This window comes from Vespula vulgaris, chromosome 20 (assembly GCF_905475345.1).
Source record: "Vespula vulgaris chromosome 20, iyVesVulg1.1, whole genome shotgun sequence".
NCBI lineage: Eukaryota > Metazoa > Arthropoda > Insecta > Hymenoptera > Vespidae > Vespula > Vespula vulgaris.
This window is the reverse complement of record NC_066605.1, coordinates 1053139-1071772: the sequence shown is the minus strand read 5'-3', so window position 1 is coordinate 1071772 and position 18634 is coordinate 1053139. Positions and strand designations below refer to the sequence as shown.

At 35.0% G+C, this 18634-nt stretch overlaps 1 protein-coding gene across 50 annotated transcripts in view; it reads right to left on the bottom strand.

Moving 5' to 3' along the window:
• LOC127071017 (microtubule-actin cross-linking factor 1) overlaps nt 1–18634 on the bottom strand; it is a 112025-nt gene that overhangs the window by 41873 nt on the left and 51518 nt on the right. For 35 of the 50 annotated variants that reach the window (XR_007784810.1, XR_007784809.1, XM_051009742.1 and 32 more), the window contains 9 exons: nt 7179–7458; nt 5821–6271; nt 5110–5367; nt 4351–4924; nt 4212–4235; nt 3609–4079; nt 2332–3537; nt 2082–2165; nt 794–1015 (listed from right to left, as the gene is read on the bottom strand). Coding sequence is in view for 48 of the 50 variants with exons in the window: in XM_051009742.1 (XP_050865699.1) it covers nt 794–1015; nt 2082–2165; nt 2332–3537; nt 3609–4079; nt 4212–4235; nt 4351–4924; nt 5110–5367; nt 5821–6271; nt 7179–7458 (3570 nt within the window). In the remaining 2 variants the exon portion in view is untranslated. Of the gene's footprint in view, nt 1–165; nt 734–793; nt 1016–2081; nt 2166–2331; nt 3538–3608; nt 4080–4211; nt 4236–4350; nt 4925–5109; nt 5368–5820; nt 6272–7178; nt 7459–9431; nt 9650–10643; nt 11146–12564; nt 12672–18634 lie in introns of those variants that run through there. The other 15 variants (XM_051009753.1, XM_051009747.1, XM_051009754.1 and 12 more) reach the window with 5 other exon arrangements.

The window sequence follows — 18634 nt, the reverse complement described above, 5'->3', positions numbered from 1 at the left end:
CATCACACTGACGAATATAAAGTTCCTATAAGAATCACTTAAAAAAAATTGATACCGATTTTTCACAAAGGAAAATATCACCACGAGAACAGAAAAAAAGGAAAATAGGAAAACAAAATAAAAAAAAAAAAATCCAAAAAATACGATCCAAGATTTAACTTGCACCTTTCGAATGATCTTAACACCGGTCATCCTGTCAAAAATGTCACACAACAGTCAATGCGTAACACCTTATATCATAATCACGAATTGATAGCTGATCAAAAAAAATAAATCGAATAAAAGCGAAAGTAAAATTGATCGAAAAATATTTGAGAGAGATCTCTGTTTAGAGAGTTCCGTTCGATTTAACAGACGACGAGACTGTGAATAAGAGTTTAGTTCTCCTGGCTCGAAAGACGTAAGCAGGTGGAATGACAAGGCGTGCAAAGGCCGAGTCATTATCGCTCTGCTACTGCTCGCGCCGCCACACGATCCAATGCAGCCTGAAAACTAACAGAACGCGATGTCCTCGCGCATTTATCGATCCAATATGGAAGCCGGTAGAAACGATCGTTTCTAACGAAGCCTGCGCTAACTTATTGACTCTATTCACTTGGATATCAAAAACATAATAGAATAAATATATGACAATTGATAATAATATTCCAAATATGATCGGATCAAAACTCGTAGGTAGGATAAAATACATGAAATAAAATGGCGGTCCAAGGATATCCAGTCCCAATCAGGTAATGGAGACTAATTCGATATTAAATCATTATAAAATTAAAGGTCATTAATATTAACTCACCTGCAAAGAGATATCTTCGGGATACAGCAAGGCCAACTGCCTAACTCGTTCTTGCAGTAGACTCAACAGGGTAGTATATTTTCTATTTAGTGTGTCAAGGTCACGTGCTACTCCATCCACCGTAGTTACCGGTTCTCTACGTGGTCTTTTCACCGATGCATCCAACGATGGGCAGACTTCTTCCAGCTGTTCTTTGAATGCTCTGAGCCTTTGTCCATAGATCTATGGGGTTCGGTTAGTCCGTTACGGTTAGTGAATTAGATCATTTGGATCCACTACCGTTAGCCAAAAGCGAAGGTAAAGAAACGCATTTACTATGGTATTCGCTTCTTTCCTTTTCTATATAGAATCGACGACGACCCAATGTGATGCCGTTGTGTAAGTATTCGTTGCGTTAACGTTACGTTATTAATATAGCTTCTCAAGAATGATTTTTATTTTATTTTATTTTATTTTATTTTATTTTTTTTAATATCTTGTCTTGAGTGTTAGACAATTATTGCCGGTTTGGTAAATTGCGTTGATATAAATTGCTATGTTATAAGAACTTCCCTGTCATTTTCTTCATCGTTACATTTCGGGAATAAAAAAAAGAAAAAAATATCAAGGTTAATCGAATAAGATCGATCGAGAGTTTTAATTATACCACACTGGGTCATTCGTAATAAATACGGAATTTTAGCGAATTAGACCCGCAAGCTTTGGTTGCTTAAAAAAAAAAAAAATTCAAAATTATGCGGAAGCCAATCGATCAGAATGCGCTGCTTACTCAACTCTACTATCTATATATATTTCTTGTATATTATGTTTGTGATTAGAAAATGGGCTGAGTACAATAACTTTGCCCATAATGAATTAGAAAATTTCAGTGAGTTAATCGATCTTTTGTTTTACGTATTTCTTGATAATACAGTAAAAGCAGCGATTTTTAGTAACAGCGATTTGACAAAAATCACATTCGAGTACGAATCTCTAAAGAGAACATCAATTGTATATAAATTACTTTTCTAAATCTAAGTTCGTGGCGGCTTATTCCTTAAATTGCTGAAAGTTGTTACGTTTTTCGTAACTTCACATGTAATATAATACATATAAAATAAATATACGATGCTGGAAAGTCATTAATGTTCGTGTATAAGTACGTGTACGTGTGTGTACGTAATGTGTTTGTGTAAAATCTAAATCTCACTCACACACTGCATTCATACCATTTGCTAAAGCTAATTATTGAAAAAAAAAATAAATAAAAAGAAATCCAATTGCTACGGTATAAACCTTATCATCTTACCTTGCCTTCGCGAATTAATCTTCCACCAGTAACGTTGACTGCTTCGATTGCTGGAGCACGATCCACAACTCTGTTTAACAAATTCTGCACGAAAATTTGAAGGACGAGTTATGAGTTATTATCGTTGTTTTCATTTCAATGAGTAATAATAACGTAAATCTCACGTTCGCAAATAAATGAATAAAGATTAAGAGAAAAAAGAAAAAACAAAAAAATAAGAAGAAAGAAAAAATAAAAGAATTTTGTCTACCTTAGCATTCTCCAATTCGAGTTTTCCATAGCATTCGTCGATGAAATCAACCTCGTTTTGATAGGAATTATGATACTGTTGTGCGAGACTATAAGCAGCTTCCGCACTACGTAATCTGTCAACGAGCTGACCACAAACATTAGTCCACCTAGCGTTCAATCTGTTGACCTCGGAATCCAATCTATCCATATCCCCATGCGGTCCATGATGATTATGTCTTGATTTTTCAACGAGACGTCTGGCGTTGTGGGCGTCGTCATTCAATTGATCAATGGATGATTGTTGCTGAGCAATGGCATTTTGAAGGATCATGAGATCCTCGAGAACATTTTGAAGGCCCTTAACGTCGGACGGTAATTCACCGAACGAAGCCAATTTTATTTCAAATTCGGATATAACCGTGGTATTTTCTTCAAGACTAGAAAGTACGATTTCTACGCATTTCAAACGTTCTATGTAAAGATTGCTAAGATTCCAAAGATGATTCCATTTGGTCATTACGCTGTCGAGTTTATTTCTCATAGCTGGCGTCTTCAAAGTGATACCACGGAAGGTCTGTTGTACTTGATCGACTTCCGGTGCCAATTGTTGCAAGTTTTGTTCGTAATCTTTGTGTTCTAATACCAAATGCTCGAGACTATCAAGATCTCTTGGTAGAGGAGCCGCAATACGTGCGTTTATGATACGTTCAGCTTCATCGAGTGCTTGCTGAAGCGAGGACACCTGTTCGTTGAATATTCGACCAGCGTTTTTAGATTCCTCCTCGGCTTTGGCACGTTTCTCGAAGTCGTCGAAGAGCCTGTTAACATCAGCCATCTCACGTTTCAATCTTCTTAACTGTGGATCAGCTGGATCGCCTTCGCTGAGTAATTTATCTGCATCCTCGTTCAAAGCTTTTCTAATAGCAGTACGTTGATCTTGTCCCATAGCCAAGAACTGAGGTAAGTCCCAGCCTTTGACCACCTTGATGGTAGCAAAAATCATATTTTGTCTGAGTCTGAGTTGTTTGCGTTGCCACAAAGACACGCTCCTATCGTATTGTCGTCTTGATCGTTCAGCAGCATCCAATGCATCTTTATCTGGTGGATGAAGTGAAAAACAGACACCTGGTACAGGTGATTCGACACCTTGCGAATTCTTCACACGCCATTTAACTCTACCAGAGTTGTCATAAAGAGTACATTGTTCTCCTTTCTCGATTGACATCTGTCGAATGAAGATCGTTACGAAGAATAAATATTTTTACATTTTAATTGGTTAATATTAGAAATACCTACATTCACTTGCTTGTAGTTGCAAACGCAAGTAACTTGCAATGGTCTCGTTACTGGTTGTCTTCTTTGTTTCATCGGTACAACGTCTTTAGCCTGTTCGACCAATCTCTGAACGTGCTCACCATAATTATTAAGTTCTTCTCTAAGTTCTTGCATACCCTTTAACAATCGTTCACCTTCGTCTAGAGAGAAATCAGATTGAGAATAAATCGTGTTAAGCGTTTCGTCTATCTTCGAAATCCATTGTTCGGCCTGTTGAATATCCTTGAAAAATTGCTGACTGTGCGCAGAGTGTTTCAGATGAACTTCGAGACAGAGAGTGAGCTGAAGGAGCCAAGCCCATTGACTCTGCATCGCTGACATATAGGCCTCGATCGTTTTTGCCGCAGGATGATGCTGTAGAACCAACGCTTCTCCTCTATCTTGTACAGCAGAAAATTGTATTTCTCGTTTCTCCAAATCGCTCATCAGGGACTATATTAAAAAATGTTAATAATTATGTAGAAAAAAACCAAGAAAAAAAAACAAATTTTCGTAATAAATATTATAAAACTGATATTAGAAAATGAAATGAATTTTTTAATCGTGTATTAGTAAAAGATTTACCTCAATTCCAGATCCATATGTACGCTTGTAAAATATAGAATATAACGTGAGAAGATTTTTTATATTAGCAACATTAAAAAAAAATCAATGTGTGTACGTGTTGTGAATATATGTGCAATTTAATAATACTTCGACTGACCTCGTAATACTGTTCGATGCTTTGAACGTTAAGGTTCTTATCGCTCCAATCTCTTGTCACCTCGGTCTCTTCTTTAGCATTAAGCCACACAAGTTCTCCAGTTGCAGATTGTATAAAATCTTGTAAAGTATCCAAATCGGAAAGTCTCTTGTTCGATAGTGCCAAAAGTTCAGAATAAAGTTTCTGTAAAGTGCTGAGATGCTGACTATACAAAGTCAATTCCTCCCCGTGGAAATTATTTTTAGCTTGAACACACTTATCTACTTTCGAACGGAACTGATCGATATTTTTATGTTCCTTCTGATGAACGTCGAATTCGTTTTGAACGCTTTGCAAATCCGAGCCGTAATCAGCTTCTTGGATTTGTTTTAATTTGGCCTTGCACCAGTCGATGCAGTCGTGTAATGAACGGAAATGTGGATTGGTGTCTACCAATCTCGTTTCGTGAACTGTCGTTCGATGCTTCGTGACAACTCGTTCTTCTACTGGGAAGGACACCGCGGAAAGTGGTTGTACCAAACGTTTGTGCAGGAGAGAACGTAATGCTACCCAACGTTGATGTAATTTCTGCACCCTATTTAAGAAAAAGAAAAAAAGAACAGCCTGTAAATTATCCATCACATTTTTTTACATTCAATACGTGTCATAAATATCATCAATAAGAATAAATTCTAGATTCTTTACGATCTCTTTGCAATTGAAATGTTATGAAAGAAATTTGTCAGAAAAAATTTCAAAACGAAAGAAAAGTTCATTGACCTCTTGTGAAGTTCAGCAGCTTGACTGTATCTGCCTTCGGTGAGTGTGTGTACATCGGTAAAAATATTCTGTATTTGAATTTCGGTATTGCGAATGTCCTGTTCCAGCAGGTCCACCGCATGTTTAGCTTCTAAAGGATGAAGGCGGTCGAGACGTCGAGCCTCGTCTTCCACGCGTCTTTCCAATTCTTCCAGACGATTATCAGTCGACTTCATCTCACGGTGAACTTTCTCGGCAAGCCGCTGAAGTCGTTCGAGTCTAAACATAAACATTTAAGGAGTGAGAAAATGTATATATGTGTGTATACATGTACACCAATCCGTGAAAGCATCTCTCGTGACTCGATGCATTTCGTGACTTCATTGTAAGATTATCCTTTCGTACATCGTAACAAACGAGAGAATGCATACCAAATAGGTTTCACGATTGGATCTTTTTTTTTTTAAATAAGTACTTTCCAATCGTGAATTGGATAATTAATTAATCGAATTTAAATGTACTATTAATAAACGAATATACCTCATTTAATTCGTTTATTTTATTTAGAATTAAATATCTACTTTAAATAGGTATTAAATATCTTAACAAAGATTTAATTAAATGTAACAGAATAAAATACCATAATCACGTATCTATTCTGAATAAAAAAACAAATTGAATGGTACTATATTTGTTAACTATTTTTGCTTTCTTTCAAGCACATAAACTAACCGTTTGATTTCATCAATAATAGCCTGTTCTCTTTCTTGATGTAACATTATCAATCTGCTCCAATTCTTTTCAATCACATCGATGTGCAATTCTGGTTCCATATCGACCTCGCCAACAGCTTCAAAATATTTCTGCAAATCTCTAAAGATATAAGACAATCTTTGCTTGTCCCTGTATCTTGGCGGTACTTCCTCGTTTTTGAATTTAGAGCTATCAGCTGCGAGTTTCTTCATTTCGATCAAAGTTGGTGGGAAGGATCTATCCTGTACTAGAGTCATCTTCTCACGTATCCAAAGATGTAGAGAGCTAGCAAGTTCACGATACTCGGCGGAACGTCTTTGGGCTTCGGTATCATAAAGGGGATGAATCGGAGGTGGCTCGGGGAACACGTCGTAGAGCGAAGAGATGTACGTTATCAAAGACTTCTCGTCCGGTTCTGGTGTATCCACATCTGTAACAACAATTCCATATTTATTATTTAAACGAATTACTCTGATATAAATATTAAGAAATATTTTAATTTACGTTCGTCATTTTTTAATTACTTTTTAACAATTAAATATAAATACAATTAGACGTTCGTGTTATTGTTTTGAAAGTGTTATAAACAAGAAAATGATAATTTTAATTATATATTATATTTAATTATATATTAATCGTTTACAATCATTTACCCCTATTCAAATCTGCTTTTACATGAACGAATCATCAACTCTATCAACATATATCAATTGATCTCTATAGCGGTATTCTCGTGAACAATGGATACCCCATCTACGTGCGTCAAGACTAACGTACACGTACGCACATAGAGACTTAGAGCAGGGACGACCATAATTATTTATACGAGGAGTCAGTGCTACGATCGGTCACGGTGCTCGGCTTCAACCGGAAACGACGGCGAGTACCGTGACCAAAAAGAAAGGCGACTGTGGCCGGATTTGTGCTTGGTTATTGGGTCTACGTGCACCTTGCTGATGCAGATACAAATTGAAGAAAAAAAAGAAAAAGAAAAGAAAACAAACAAAACCAGAAAAAGAAAGAAAAGAAATAGGAAAAACTATTTCTTCTCTCACTTTCAATCTTACAGCTGATTCCGATTTATAAATTTATATGTGGAAAAAAAAATCGTCGAAAAGAGAGAGAAAGTAAGTTGTTTGATCGGCCAATGACAAGTCTGTCTAATAAGAGAATCCATCGAACACGTGCTTTCTCCTTCGAGTCAACGACCAAACGAGATAGAATTGAGAGAAAGGATAGACGACAAATCCGACTAAGGTGAGCTAAAAAGTAAAGAGGAAAAAAGAGAGAGAGAGAAGAAAAAACAGACAGAAGGGATTTATGAGGGACGGGATTACCTTCTGGATCGAGAAGCCTCGTAACGCCGTACTCGCGCTCAGCGACGTGGAAGACCCGATCGAGCCGTTCTCGAGGTTGACTTGCACGAGCACCTCTCCAATCGACGAGGTCTGGACGGTTTCTATGGAGAAGTGCGCTAAACGCTAAACCATCTCTCCAGGAACAAGTAAAATCTGTCACACGGACACCAGGATAACGAGCTGTTGAACGTCTTGCCCATCTTAGCAAAGCTTCTCGAGCTGTTACATTTGGTTCTTGACCTACTACAATGTCTGATATCTGTAACAAAAAACAATACGATAAACATATTAACATTTCTTTTTCCACTTATTTCTTTTTAATTTCTTTTTTATTTTTTTATGACTTCATAAATTTTCATTTCCCGAAGAAATTAGATCGATACGATCAAATAATAAGCAACAACTTTATGATGTTTTAATTCTCAAATGTTTTTTATCATAGATAATTCAACAGTGTTACTCTTTGTGCGATACAAATTTAAATAGTACATAAACTAATCATTCTCTGTGTCTAACTACATACACGATACACTCGTTGATAGTTCAATCAAAATTATTCATAACTTTTCATTCTGTAACTTAAGTTGATATGATTAAGAAACAAGAAGCGACAACTTTATGATACTTGAGTCCTAACTATTTTTGATCACAGATAACTCAAAAATGTTACTTTGTAGATAGCAGTAACTTGAATAGTATAAAGATTAATCATTCCCTAGTCTAAACTAAAAATACCTTTCTTATCTATTCTAAGTTCGTAGACCAGAACGTGCATTCAACGAGAGAAATATCTTCGGAGAAAATAGACCATGGTATTTAAGGAGAACGATAAAACTTTAGCAGACGAGGGTGGTTTGGTATTTGTTCTTTTTCGAAAAAAAGAAAAAGAAAAGAAAAAAAGAACGGGAGGAGAAAGAAGAGATGTGTAGGAGAGATAGAAAACAATGAGATTTCTCTCTACTTTGCCTTTCACGTTTATTATTCCTAACTTAGCAGATGTTCTCGATCGAGTTATCGTTTGATGACGGTGCACCGAACTCGAACTCGAACTCGATTGGGTTCGTCGACTCTTTCTCTTTCCTTCGAGCTATCTTGTATTCGTTAAATGTCAAGTCGCGACTCTGTGAAGCTTCCTTATGCTTCATGTTTTACACCATGATTCAAATAGATGATGATTCAATAATAACATCAGATGATCGATATCATTCTGTATTTTCTTTGACTCATTAATAACCTATGTGTATGTATATAAATATATATATGCATGCAAAATAATATATATGAGATTTGACACAATAAATAATACCATCAGCTGATCGAAATTATTTTCTATGTTCCTTGATTCATATTAATTGCTTATACATGTTTATATGTTTGCATTGTCGGCTGATCAAATTTTTTATACTTTTTAGATTCGTAATAATCATTTGTGTACGTTTGTGTGTATGTGGATTAAAGTTAGAAAGATAATTAGCAGCAATACATACACGCTCGTGAAATTTCCGCAACATTAGTCGTCGGCAACTTTGATCTGTTACATAAGGCATTGCTACCATTACCTGTCGTCGTGTAACTCGACTAGAAAATAGATAAGATCTATTCGAATGATCCTGTGCATAATACGAATCTCATAGAGAATGCACACCATGTTCGACCCGAACGAGTCGAGATAATGCTTTTTGCATTTGTGCGAAGAGTTATTTAACGCTATACACAGAATAAATCCATTGTCTAAATGACTTATGTTTGTGTAGAGAAAAAGAGAATCAAGTGGAATCAATACTGATCCTTAGACATATATATAGCGATCTTAAAGATGAGATGTGACGTGTTACATGAGTAAGATTCGATATCTATATATCAAATGATAATCGTCAACTTGATTCGATTATAGCAATTACATAATTATTTATTTTTTTACGATTTGACATTTTTATCGATATTACCTTAATGATAGAACAAAGTTTTCTAAATAATTTCTACATAATGTCAATAATTTTTTAATATAAAATAAAATGTTATTTTCCGAAGCTTCCTAGACTTTTCCTGAAATTTCTTAAATATAATATTTCTTTATCTATTTTATAATCCGTCCTAGATCGATCCTTAAATCTTCTGATAATTCTTATCGATCAGATACAATAATGTGCATCGATACTTTCAGAAACTAGATATTTCATAGATAATAATTGTCTGGAGTTTTCAACGTTCGTAAGGCTCTCGGTTTCTTACCCTAACGGTCTTCGCTTTTGGAGAAGCATGTCGAGTCAAGGTCGCGGACGAGGAAGAATCCTTGAGATATTTTTGAGAGCCATACTTGGTTTGGTCCTCGGTAACACTCTTTTCTTCCCCACGAGTCAACGTCGTTGTCTTGCGAACTATGCGCGTCACGATGCGTTTAGTGCCATTTTCGCCGCGTCTCGAGGTCTTCGTCGACTCGATCGACGAGCCTAATTTGATATTATACGAATTTTCGAAGCTATAAAGTATTCGTCTCTCACACCAAATATGATTCGCTCAAGGTAAAGAAAAAAAAAAAAAAATTATATGCTCAAAAGATCGACTGAGAAGTCCAAAGAAAAAGAGAAATAATATTTTAAAAGTCTAAATAACAAAAACAAGTCTTACCACAAGAGATTCCAATTAAATCGTTAATATATATGTGTGTGTGTGTGTGTGTGTGTGTGTGTGCGCGCGTAATTTTTTTCTTTTTTCATGCGATTAATTCGTCATTTATTTTTCTTCGAATCTTTGCATCGATCGTCAGAACGAATTTACAATTTCGACGTGGATGACATTGATAAAAACTAATGAATGTGTATCGGAATACTATGTTGATTCAAAGTCATCCAACATTCCAGAAGATATCACCATATTTATTATATAGATCACGATCAACATGAAACAGGCGGATCGTGGGTGGTATATCACCGTTCTCGATAATCGAAGGACATTGGCAAGAGGCTAGATGCGACGTTACTTTAACCATCCAACAATTTCCGCTCGCCTACGTTATACATTTTTAATCGATTTCCTTCGGGCTACGAATCCTTATTAAGCTTGGATCATCTGCGAGAACTAACTAAACGAAGATCAAGGCTAATCATTTTTATCATTCGTGTTCATCATTATTCAAATAAGATGAATAATTAATTATGTTTGCCATCGAATTAATAATAGAATTTTAACGAAATAGTAGTTAAAATATGAATAAATTATTTCGCGCTAAAAGAAATAATAAATATTATTATTTATTTTAGAACGATCACGTATATGTATAAGATGATAAATCATATAATGATCGTTTTAAAATAAATTAAAAAAAAAATGTATATATATAATACGTATTATTTGATATTTGACTTAAAAAATGAGTTAAGTCTCTCAGTCCCTATCTTTCGAGCTAAACTTGAGCGAATCCAACGAATCATTGAACGAGCCTACCTAAGACCTCTGTGGAAAGACGTCTTTTAGTATAGATCGCTTGTAGATCATCGCCAGAAGGACTTTCAGTACGACTGGAGGAAATAACGTTAGCACGATCGTCATCTTCGTGAGTACCTTGTACGAATAATCGACCACTTTTGCTAAATCGATATATCGACATTGTTCTATTCTTTTTTTTTCAAATTCACTTTCGTTTCACTTCATATACATGTACATATATGTATATATATACACACACATATATAGCGAAAAAACCCGCATTCCAAAGCCTTCTATTTATCTCTTTTTCCTTTGGGGAAAAAATTCACGACACTCGTTTAACAATCATATATATAGTCAACGTTTGTTTTTTTTTGCTTTTCACAACGTCAATTAGAACGAACGAAGAGAGAAACGAGTTCTCGAGGTTCACCAAACAAAATTCCTCTCGTTCTTCTTCTATTACTACTTCTTCTTCTTTTTCTTCTCCTCCGTGCAACACAACCGGAAGATCGCGAAGCTGAACGAAAGAAGAAGTTCGATTTTACGTGTCGAACGGGACATCAGAAGAAAAAGAAAGGGGATAGATAGATAGAGAAAGAGAGAGAGAGAAAAAGAGAGAGGAGGAAAACGTTGTTGGATCGTGCGTTCACGTTCAGCAGGATACCAGGGCATCGAGAGAACGGCGATGTACACCAATGAAAGCGGTACTTCCTTGTGGTTAATGTTCGAGTTAACGTTTTAACTATCCTTCGTAGTTACACTAGCAAAATAAATTCTTTCCAATCATAACGAACGATCTTTAAAGTTCTTTTAATAAACATTTAATTTCACAAATTAACCCTTCAAAGGATCTCCAATTACCCAATTAACGACATATTATTATTTGATAACCAACAATGGCATTTAAGGTTCTTATTAATTTTTTTTTCAACAAAAAAAAAAAAGAAGAGATTATCGTAATATAATTATCTACAAAAAAAAATGATCTGTCAAAATAAATCATCTGTCAATAATTTTATTGCTATTGGTTTTTGAAGCGATAGCAGTGCCTGATACTTTTAATCTGTTTCGATATAAAAAATAAACAATTAATCGAATTTGGAATATTAAAAGAAAGAAAAAAATAGAAAAGAAAAGGAAAAAAAGACAGAAAAAAATCAGCCAAAGTAATGTGCAAGTTGAAGAATCGGTTACACGTGCCAGACACTTGCGGTTGACGACTCGTTCTATACCATTTCGAATATACTACACAGCGCACATACCGCCTACTTCGAAGATACCACGGTGACGTAGAACACGCATTTACGTCGGAAATAATCGCGAGTAGGTCGGTGAAATAAGCTACATAGATGGGCTCCGACACTAAGGTGTCTCACGTCAAGGAGAATTCAATCATAGAGAAAGAAAAATAATTGTCTGTATATTCTGACGTCATGACACGCGCACCTCTCGCATTGAAACGAATAAAACTGACATTAAACAACAATCTCGTTATTTAAAAACGGCTTAATGTCATTACTCGAAAGAATCAAGAGCGATATCAATGAACAACATTTTTTCAAGATTCACACTGTCGCTTTCTTTATTTTTTAATAATGTAATCTCTAACAGAACAACGATCGACGTGGACACGTTGTCACTTTTTATTAAGTTCAATTTTACGTACGAAAAATTTTATCATGAACGACGAAATCAATAAACTTAAACGTAGAAATTTTATCAAATCGAAATCGAAGCTTTCGAAAAAGATTGAATTTCGAACATTATAAGTTCGGGAAAAAAGTTCTTTTTTTGTTTCCGTTATTTTTCTATAAATTAACTAACGATTTAATAATAACAAGGAAGTAATGCCCGAGGTATTTCAACGTGAACGCAATCCAAACGACGATCACTCCAACGAGATAAGGAGAAACAAGAAGAAAAGAGATAGAGATACCGGTGGCACAAGAATAGAAAAGAAACAACAGAACGAATAGCAATGCACGACGCACCGACCGCCACTGTGCTGCGTCCTTTCGAGCGCAGGAGAGTAGGTTCGCGATACGGGCAGGTGAGAGAAGCGCCTATACCCCCACTATAACTCATTCTACTCACGGACTACTCAAGCGCCTGCGCGTTACGATGCCGATCTCTTCCCTACCAACTTCTCTTTAAAAGTTGAACACCCACGCAACTTGAGTGCCATCTTTCTTTCATTTTTATTACAATTTTATTCATTTTTTTACCGTTCTCTTTCAATCTCTTTAAATTGATGCCAATGCGTTAGCACATGTTTAATTTTACAACATAATCGAAAATACGGAATGCAAGTATATATGAGTTTTATGATGATGATGATGATGATGATGATGATGATGATGATGATGATGAGATCAAATAATATGGGATTTTTTCTATGAACACAATAGTCACTTTTGTTCTTACGAATGGCCTTATCCATGAGCAAAATTCTTTACCAAGGACGTTAAATAATGACCTAACTCGTTAATTACTTCATACCTTGAAAATATTTATGGGAATTCAAAAGCCAAGGTTGATCGGAGAAGAAGAGGAAGTCAAAGTGGTTGTAGAGTAATAAAAAAGAATAATAATGTTTTAATATTTTAAATATTTTAGAATTAGAAAGTTTGAGAAAGATGGGAAGACGTTGGAGCAGACGAAAGCAGGTGACCGGATGGTTGATATTCAGATAATGTTATGCTAGAGAAAGAAAGAGAAAGAGAGAGAGAGAGAGAGAGAGAGCGAGAGCGAGAGATCAAAGAGAGAAAAACTTACGTTAGTAACATTGATAGATTTATAATATACAGTTATACGTTAAGAGAAAATCGGTCAGATTTAATTGTGCATCTCCAAGTGATCGTTTCATGCTCGGCGAACTGACTTTCTGCAAAACCAACTATTCCAAACTCGATATAATTTTTCTAAAATGATCCTAATTTGTCAGAGGATAATTTGACGTACCGGAAGAGAGAATAAAAGGACCACCGGATGTAACAAAAAAAAAAAGAAAGATAAAAGAAAAGAAAAGAAGAAAAAAATAAAAGAAAAGAAGAAGAGCAAGTGGAAAGCCGTATGGCAATGCCGGTTTGTGTAATCTCGATTTACGGTGTATACCCCAGCAATACGGTAAAGAGGGAGAGGGAGAGGGAGAGGGAGAGGAAGAGGGAAAGGGAGAGGAGGAGCGAAGAAGGAAAGTAGAAAGGAACGAAGAAGGTACAAAGACTGGAGAGAACTGGCTGCCCGATCGTGGAGATCGGCAAACCGGATATGAGCTCGTAGCTCCTGCCAGTGCCAATCTGATCGTCATCATTATGATTTCCGGTATACTATGGAATTCATTCTGATACAAGGATCTCTCCATATATAAAAGAGAAAAAAGAAATAAATAAAATAAAATAACAAATGAAAATAATGATATAAAATAATGACAATTCATTTCTTTCAATCAATCGACGATCTGATTTTATCGAAAATAAAATGATTATTTTGTTATTGTTGTTGTTATCATTATTATTACTACTAGAGTCGTTATTCTTAAATTTTATATTTTTTATTTTTGTTTTTGATATATTTGGAAGAATAAATAATTGGTTTGCTAATTTAAAAGTGATTTTTCTTTGATCGACCTTGCACGGAAGAGAACGGCACGGACTTAACGATATTCCAAGTGCGGCATCACCATCGACTTACTCCACGAGTCTTATTCGGACGAATGATGTCATGTTCGCAAGACATCCTCCACGAGTGTTTCACGGGAAAGAACAACGTTGGACTACTCATGGTATAAAGAATGAAAAAAAGAAAAAGAAAGAAAGAAAGAAAAAAGTGAGTATGGTACAACAAAAGGTAAGAGTCTAAAAAGGCTTTCGACGCATCCGCCCGATTTCAACGATTCTCTCTTTCTCTCGACCCACTTTTAGTATCTTCGACGATGCTGTCTGTTTTTGGAAAGAACCAGAGAGACACAGAGAGAGAGAGAGAGAGAGAGAGAGAGACAAAAAGAGAGAGAAAAACAACGACGACTTTGAGACATAAGCGTAGGTGAACTTAAACGCGTGGGTGATATCTTGAAAGACACCAAAAATGGATCTTCTAAGTTAATTTTCTCTTTCCTTTTCTTTTCTTTTTCTCTTAAATTTTTATTTTCATTATCACGTAAATAAAATTCTCTTCTATTTTATGAACTTTTAATATCATCTTAGAAAGCGAATAGAAGAAATCAAGTTGCTTTTTAATTATATAATTTTTCACGTTCTACGACATTATTACGTGATCTAATTAAATGTCATTTCTTGGACAACACAAACACACATACATATATGTATGTGCGAACATATGTATTAATTAAGTTGTACGACGTAAACTCGAATCACTTTCCTCTTTGATACGTTCATAGAATTATTTTTATAGACGCAGTATTGTTTTTCTTTTTTTCGTTTTTTTTCTTTCTTTCTTTCAATCCTTTTTCCTGAGTTTTTTTTTTTTTTTTTGATAATGATATTCTATATAGAAATATTCTTGTCAGTTTAATGTCTTCTCTTACGTTGTTACTTTAAGGAAGAAAGAAACGCTTATCGATCGTTGAAACTTACAGAGTTCGATCGAAGAAGACCCTTAACTACTTACTTGACTTTGATCAATAACGACGGACATTGTGAGTGCATCGTTAGAGGAAAAAGAAAATGTTATATTACGTAGTCTTCTTTAACATAATTCATTCTAACACCAACACGATATTATACCTACGCATGTTTGAAGGAGTAAACAAAATAATCAAAGAAGAAATAAACTTACAAATTTCGATAATGAGAAAGTAAAAATCAAATCATTTTTATAATCGATCTCAATTATCAATTATTTTGAAAGTTTCAGCTTTTTGATTCAATATTTAAAAAAAAAAAAAAAGAGAGAGAAAAGGAAAGTAAAGAAAAGAAAATGGAGATATAAATTTAATAAAAACCGTAATTCAAACATAAAAAAAAAAATAAATTCTTTGTAAGAATCTATTACTAAACCAAACACGCACTTTAAGTATTACGTTATCTATTCAACGAAGACCTTCGATAGAACTTCGATAGAAAATGACATTGCATTTAATGCGCGCGCAAGTTTCTCTATCTGTGTACGTTATTTTCTCTGTTTTTTTTTTTCCTGGGAAACTAAGAAAAGAACTGGATCATTGATCCAAAAGTGTAAGAAAAATTTCTCCACCTTTCCGAGTATCATTCCGTGATTTTCTTTCACTCTCTCGTCGGAATCAAGCTACCAGGGAGAGTCGAGGACGACGCGTTTGACAAATACGGTTGAAGGAATTGCGACATTATTACACACCGTAACGTCGTATCTACGTAGGTATACGCCGCTTAAGTATATTTACCGAGCGAACCTTGACCGATAAAGGAAATCCAAAGGAGCTACGAGTTTTACGTCTACGCAGAACTCACGTTAGACTCCTTACGATGATTCATTTTTTATTTTTTATTTTTTTGGAAAATGCACGATTTCTTGATCTTTTTCATTAAAACGTGATTTTCTGATTCTCTCTCTTTTTTCTTTTCCTTTTTTTTTTTAACACTCATGTATAATAATAAGTCAGTACGAACGGATACGAAGCACAAAAGCTTCGTTAATTAATTTTAATTTAAACAACAGCATTATAGCGTTAATAACTGTTCATGTAGAACGAACGTAAGCGTTTGTTGTTATCTACGATTACAAATTTGATGCAAAGATAGCGTCTATAATACGCAAGCACTTAGCGAAAGCATGCATCCGCGTACGTGCAAGGCCCGTGTTAATTATTAATCTCTATAAAAAATGAAACAAATGATATCAATAAAATCGATAACGTGATATACATTAATCATTTTCGTATAAATATTATGAATACTCTTGGAAAATACAAACGACTTCATTCATAAAGGACTCCTACGTATATCCCGTACTACGTAGTCATTCAAAAATTTACTATGAATGAATTAGTTTAGAATGAGTACGTTCAACGCCATCTACTATCGAAAAAGTAAGAAGCGAACGAGCTTAGCCGATAAAACAGTCTACGTAATAACCTCGTATCGTTAATGCAGTTTTCTACACTCCACATACGAGAGATTAATATACATATATATATATTATTTTTAACAATTATTCTTAATATTCTATTTTTTTTTTTTTCTTTATTTTTAACACACTAAAATATCTAAAAATGAAGAAGCGAAGACGAACGTAACGTGCAACGACCTCAGTTTCGTAATGAACGAAAATACAAAACGAAACGGAAAAGAATTAGCGAGTAGAGTAGAACGACGAAGATAGCGCGAGTTCTCGAAGGAATATATTTTTAAGGAATGTCTATTATCTCGTTTCTTTTTGTATCTTTTCTTTCTTTTTTCTTTCCCTTTATAAATCAAAGAGAGAAAACAAGTGTAAGAAATCCTGTAGAATAACTTCTTTTTAGACCTTTGTAGAAAGTTCGAAGGGCTAATAGAGAATGCAGAATGCATTCCAAAGGACGTTGTATATATGTATAATACATTCCAAATGGGAAAGCAGACTTCAAAGGAATGTGTAAAATGGATTGGACAAGAATACTGATATCGACAAATCTTGTCCTTTTTACTATTAGTCCCAGCACTTTCGCATGAACAAGCTATTTATTCACCTCTTTCTTTCTCTCTCTTTCTCTCACTATTTCTATCCTTTCTCTTTCTACTACTACCGACTACTACCACTACTTCTACTACTACTACTATTCCGTCTCTGTACTATACTGTTTCTTCGATTCCAAGCTCTATCTCAACTCGATATAGAAAACGGTCATTCGGGGATAGTAACACGCGCGAGTTCGTCGTTCTCTCTCTCTCTATCTCTCTCCCTCTCATTCTCTCTATTTTTCTTTTTTTCTCTCTCTCTTTCTCTCTTTCTCTCAACGTTGAACTACTACGCCCACAAAGAAGTAAGTAAATAGTTTCGAGCGAGCTTTCGAGAAAAACTTTTTTTTTTCGAGCGGGCGAACAATTGCTGCTTTCGCTTAAAAAAGAAAAAAGAAAAAGAAAAAAGAAAAGAAAAAGAAAAAAAACCAATACTTATTTATTTTAGGGAGAACTTACCTTGCGTCGCCATCTCTGCGGCGCAAAAGAACAAAAAAAAGATATCACTATTAGACGACTGTGATTGTTCTTAACATGATAAAGAACGAGAACAAAAAAAAAGAAAAAAAAAACATGAGAAAACCTTAGAATCCCACTTCCCGCCAATTTCTGATACTACCAGCAAATGCGACTTCTTCGAAAACACCCGGGAAGTTTAAAAATAGAAAACAAACTCGTTATCTATATTTAAATATATATATATACACGCGTACGCATACATATATATTTGTCGATATGCATTACGTGTTCGAGGAATCGAACCTCGTCTCGTATCATTTGACGGATCCAGGAAGCAGCGATCGGTGTGTTGTGTTTGCGTTTCCGGCGGCTTTTCACCGTCGAGAACATACGTCGAACACGGTGAACTAAGGGAAAAAAGGAGCATACGAGAGGCCGCGGCTTTTGATCTGGCCACATGTTTCTCTCAGTAGTTCGTTATTCTATTCGCAAACAAGAGTGAAGAATACTATGCACGTCTAGACTATGCGTTAAGATGTCGGTCGATATATATATACATTTCCTTTTTTCTTCGTTAAATTTTTAAATTAAAATTATTTACTTAATAATACCGAGGCTACTTCCTGTAAAGAAATTTGACTGGTCAAAAAAAAGAAAAAAAAAAATTGTAATAAATCTAAAAGATCTCTCTCTTGAATCTGTTTTTTGACGTTTTATGAGACAAGAGGAAGCAAAAATAAATAAATAAGAACAAAAATAAAAAATAAAACGAAAGAGCGCGAACAAAGTTGTAACATGGTTTCAAATTCGAATAAAACATTTTAAAAAGAAACCTGAAAAGAGACTATTGAATTCGACGTTTCTTCGGTTGAATGTTGCTGGCATTCAATACGCACA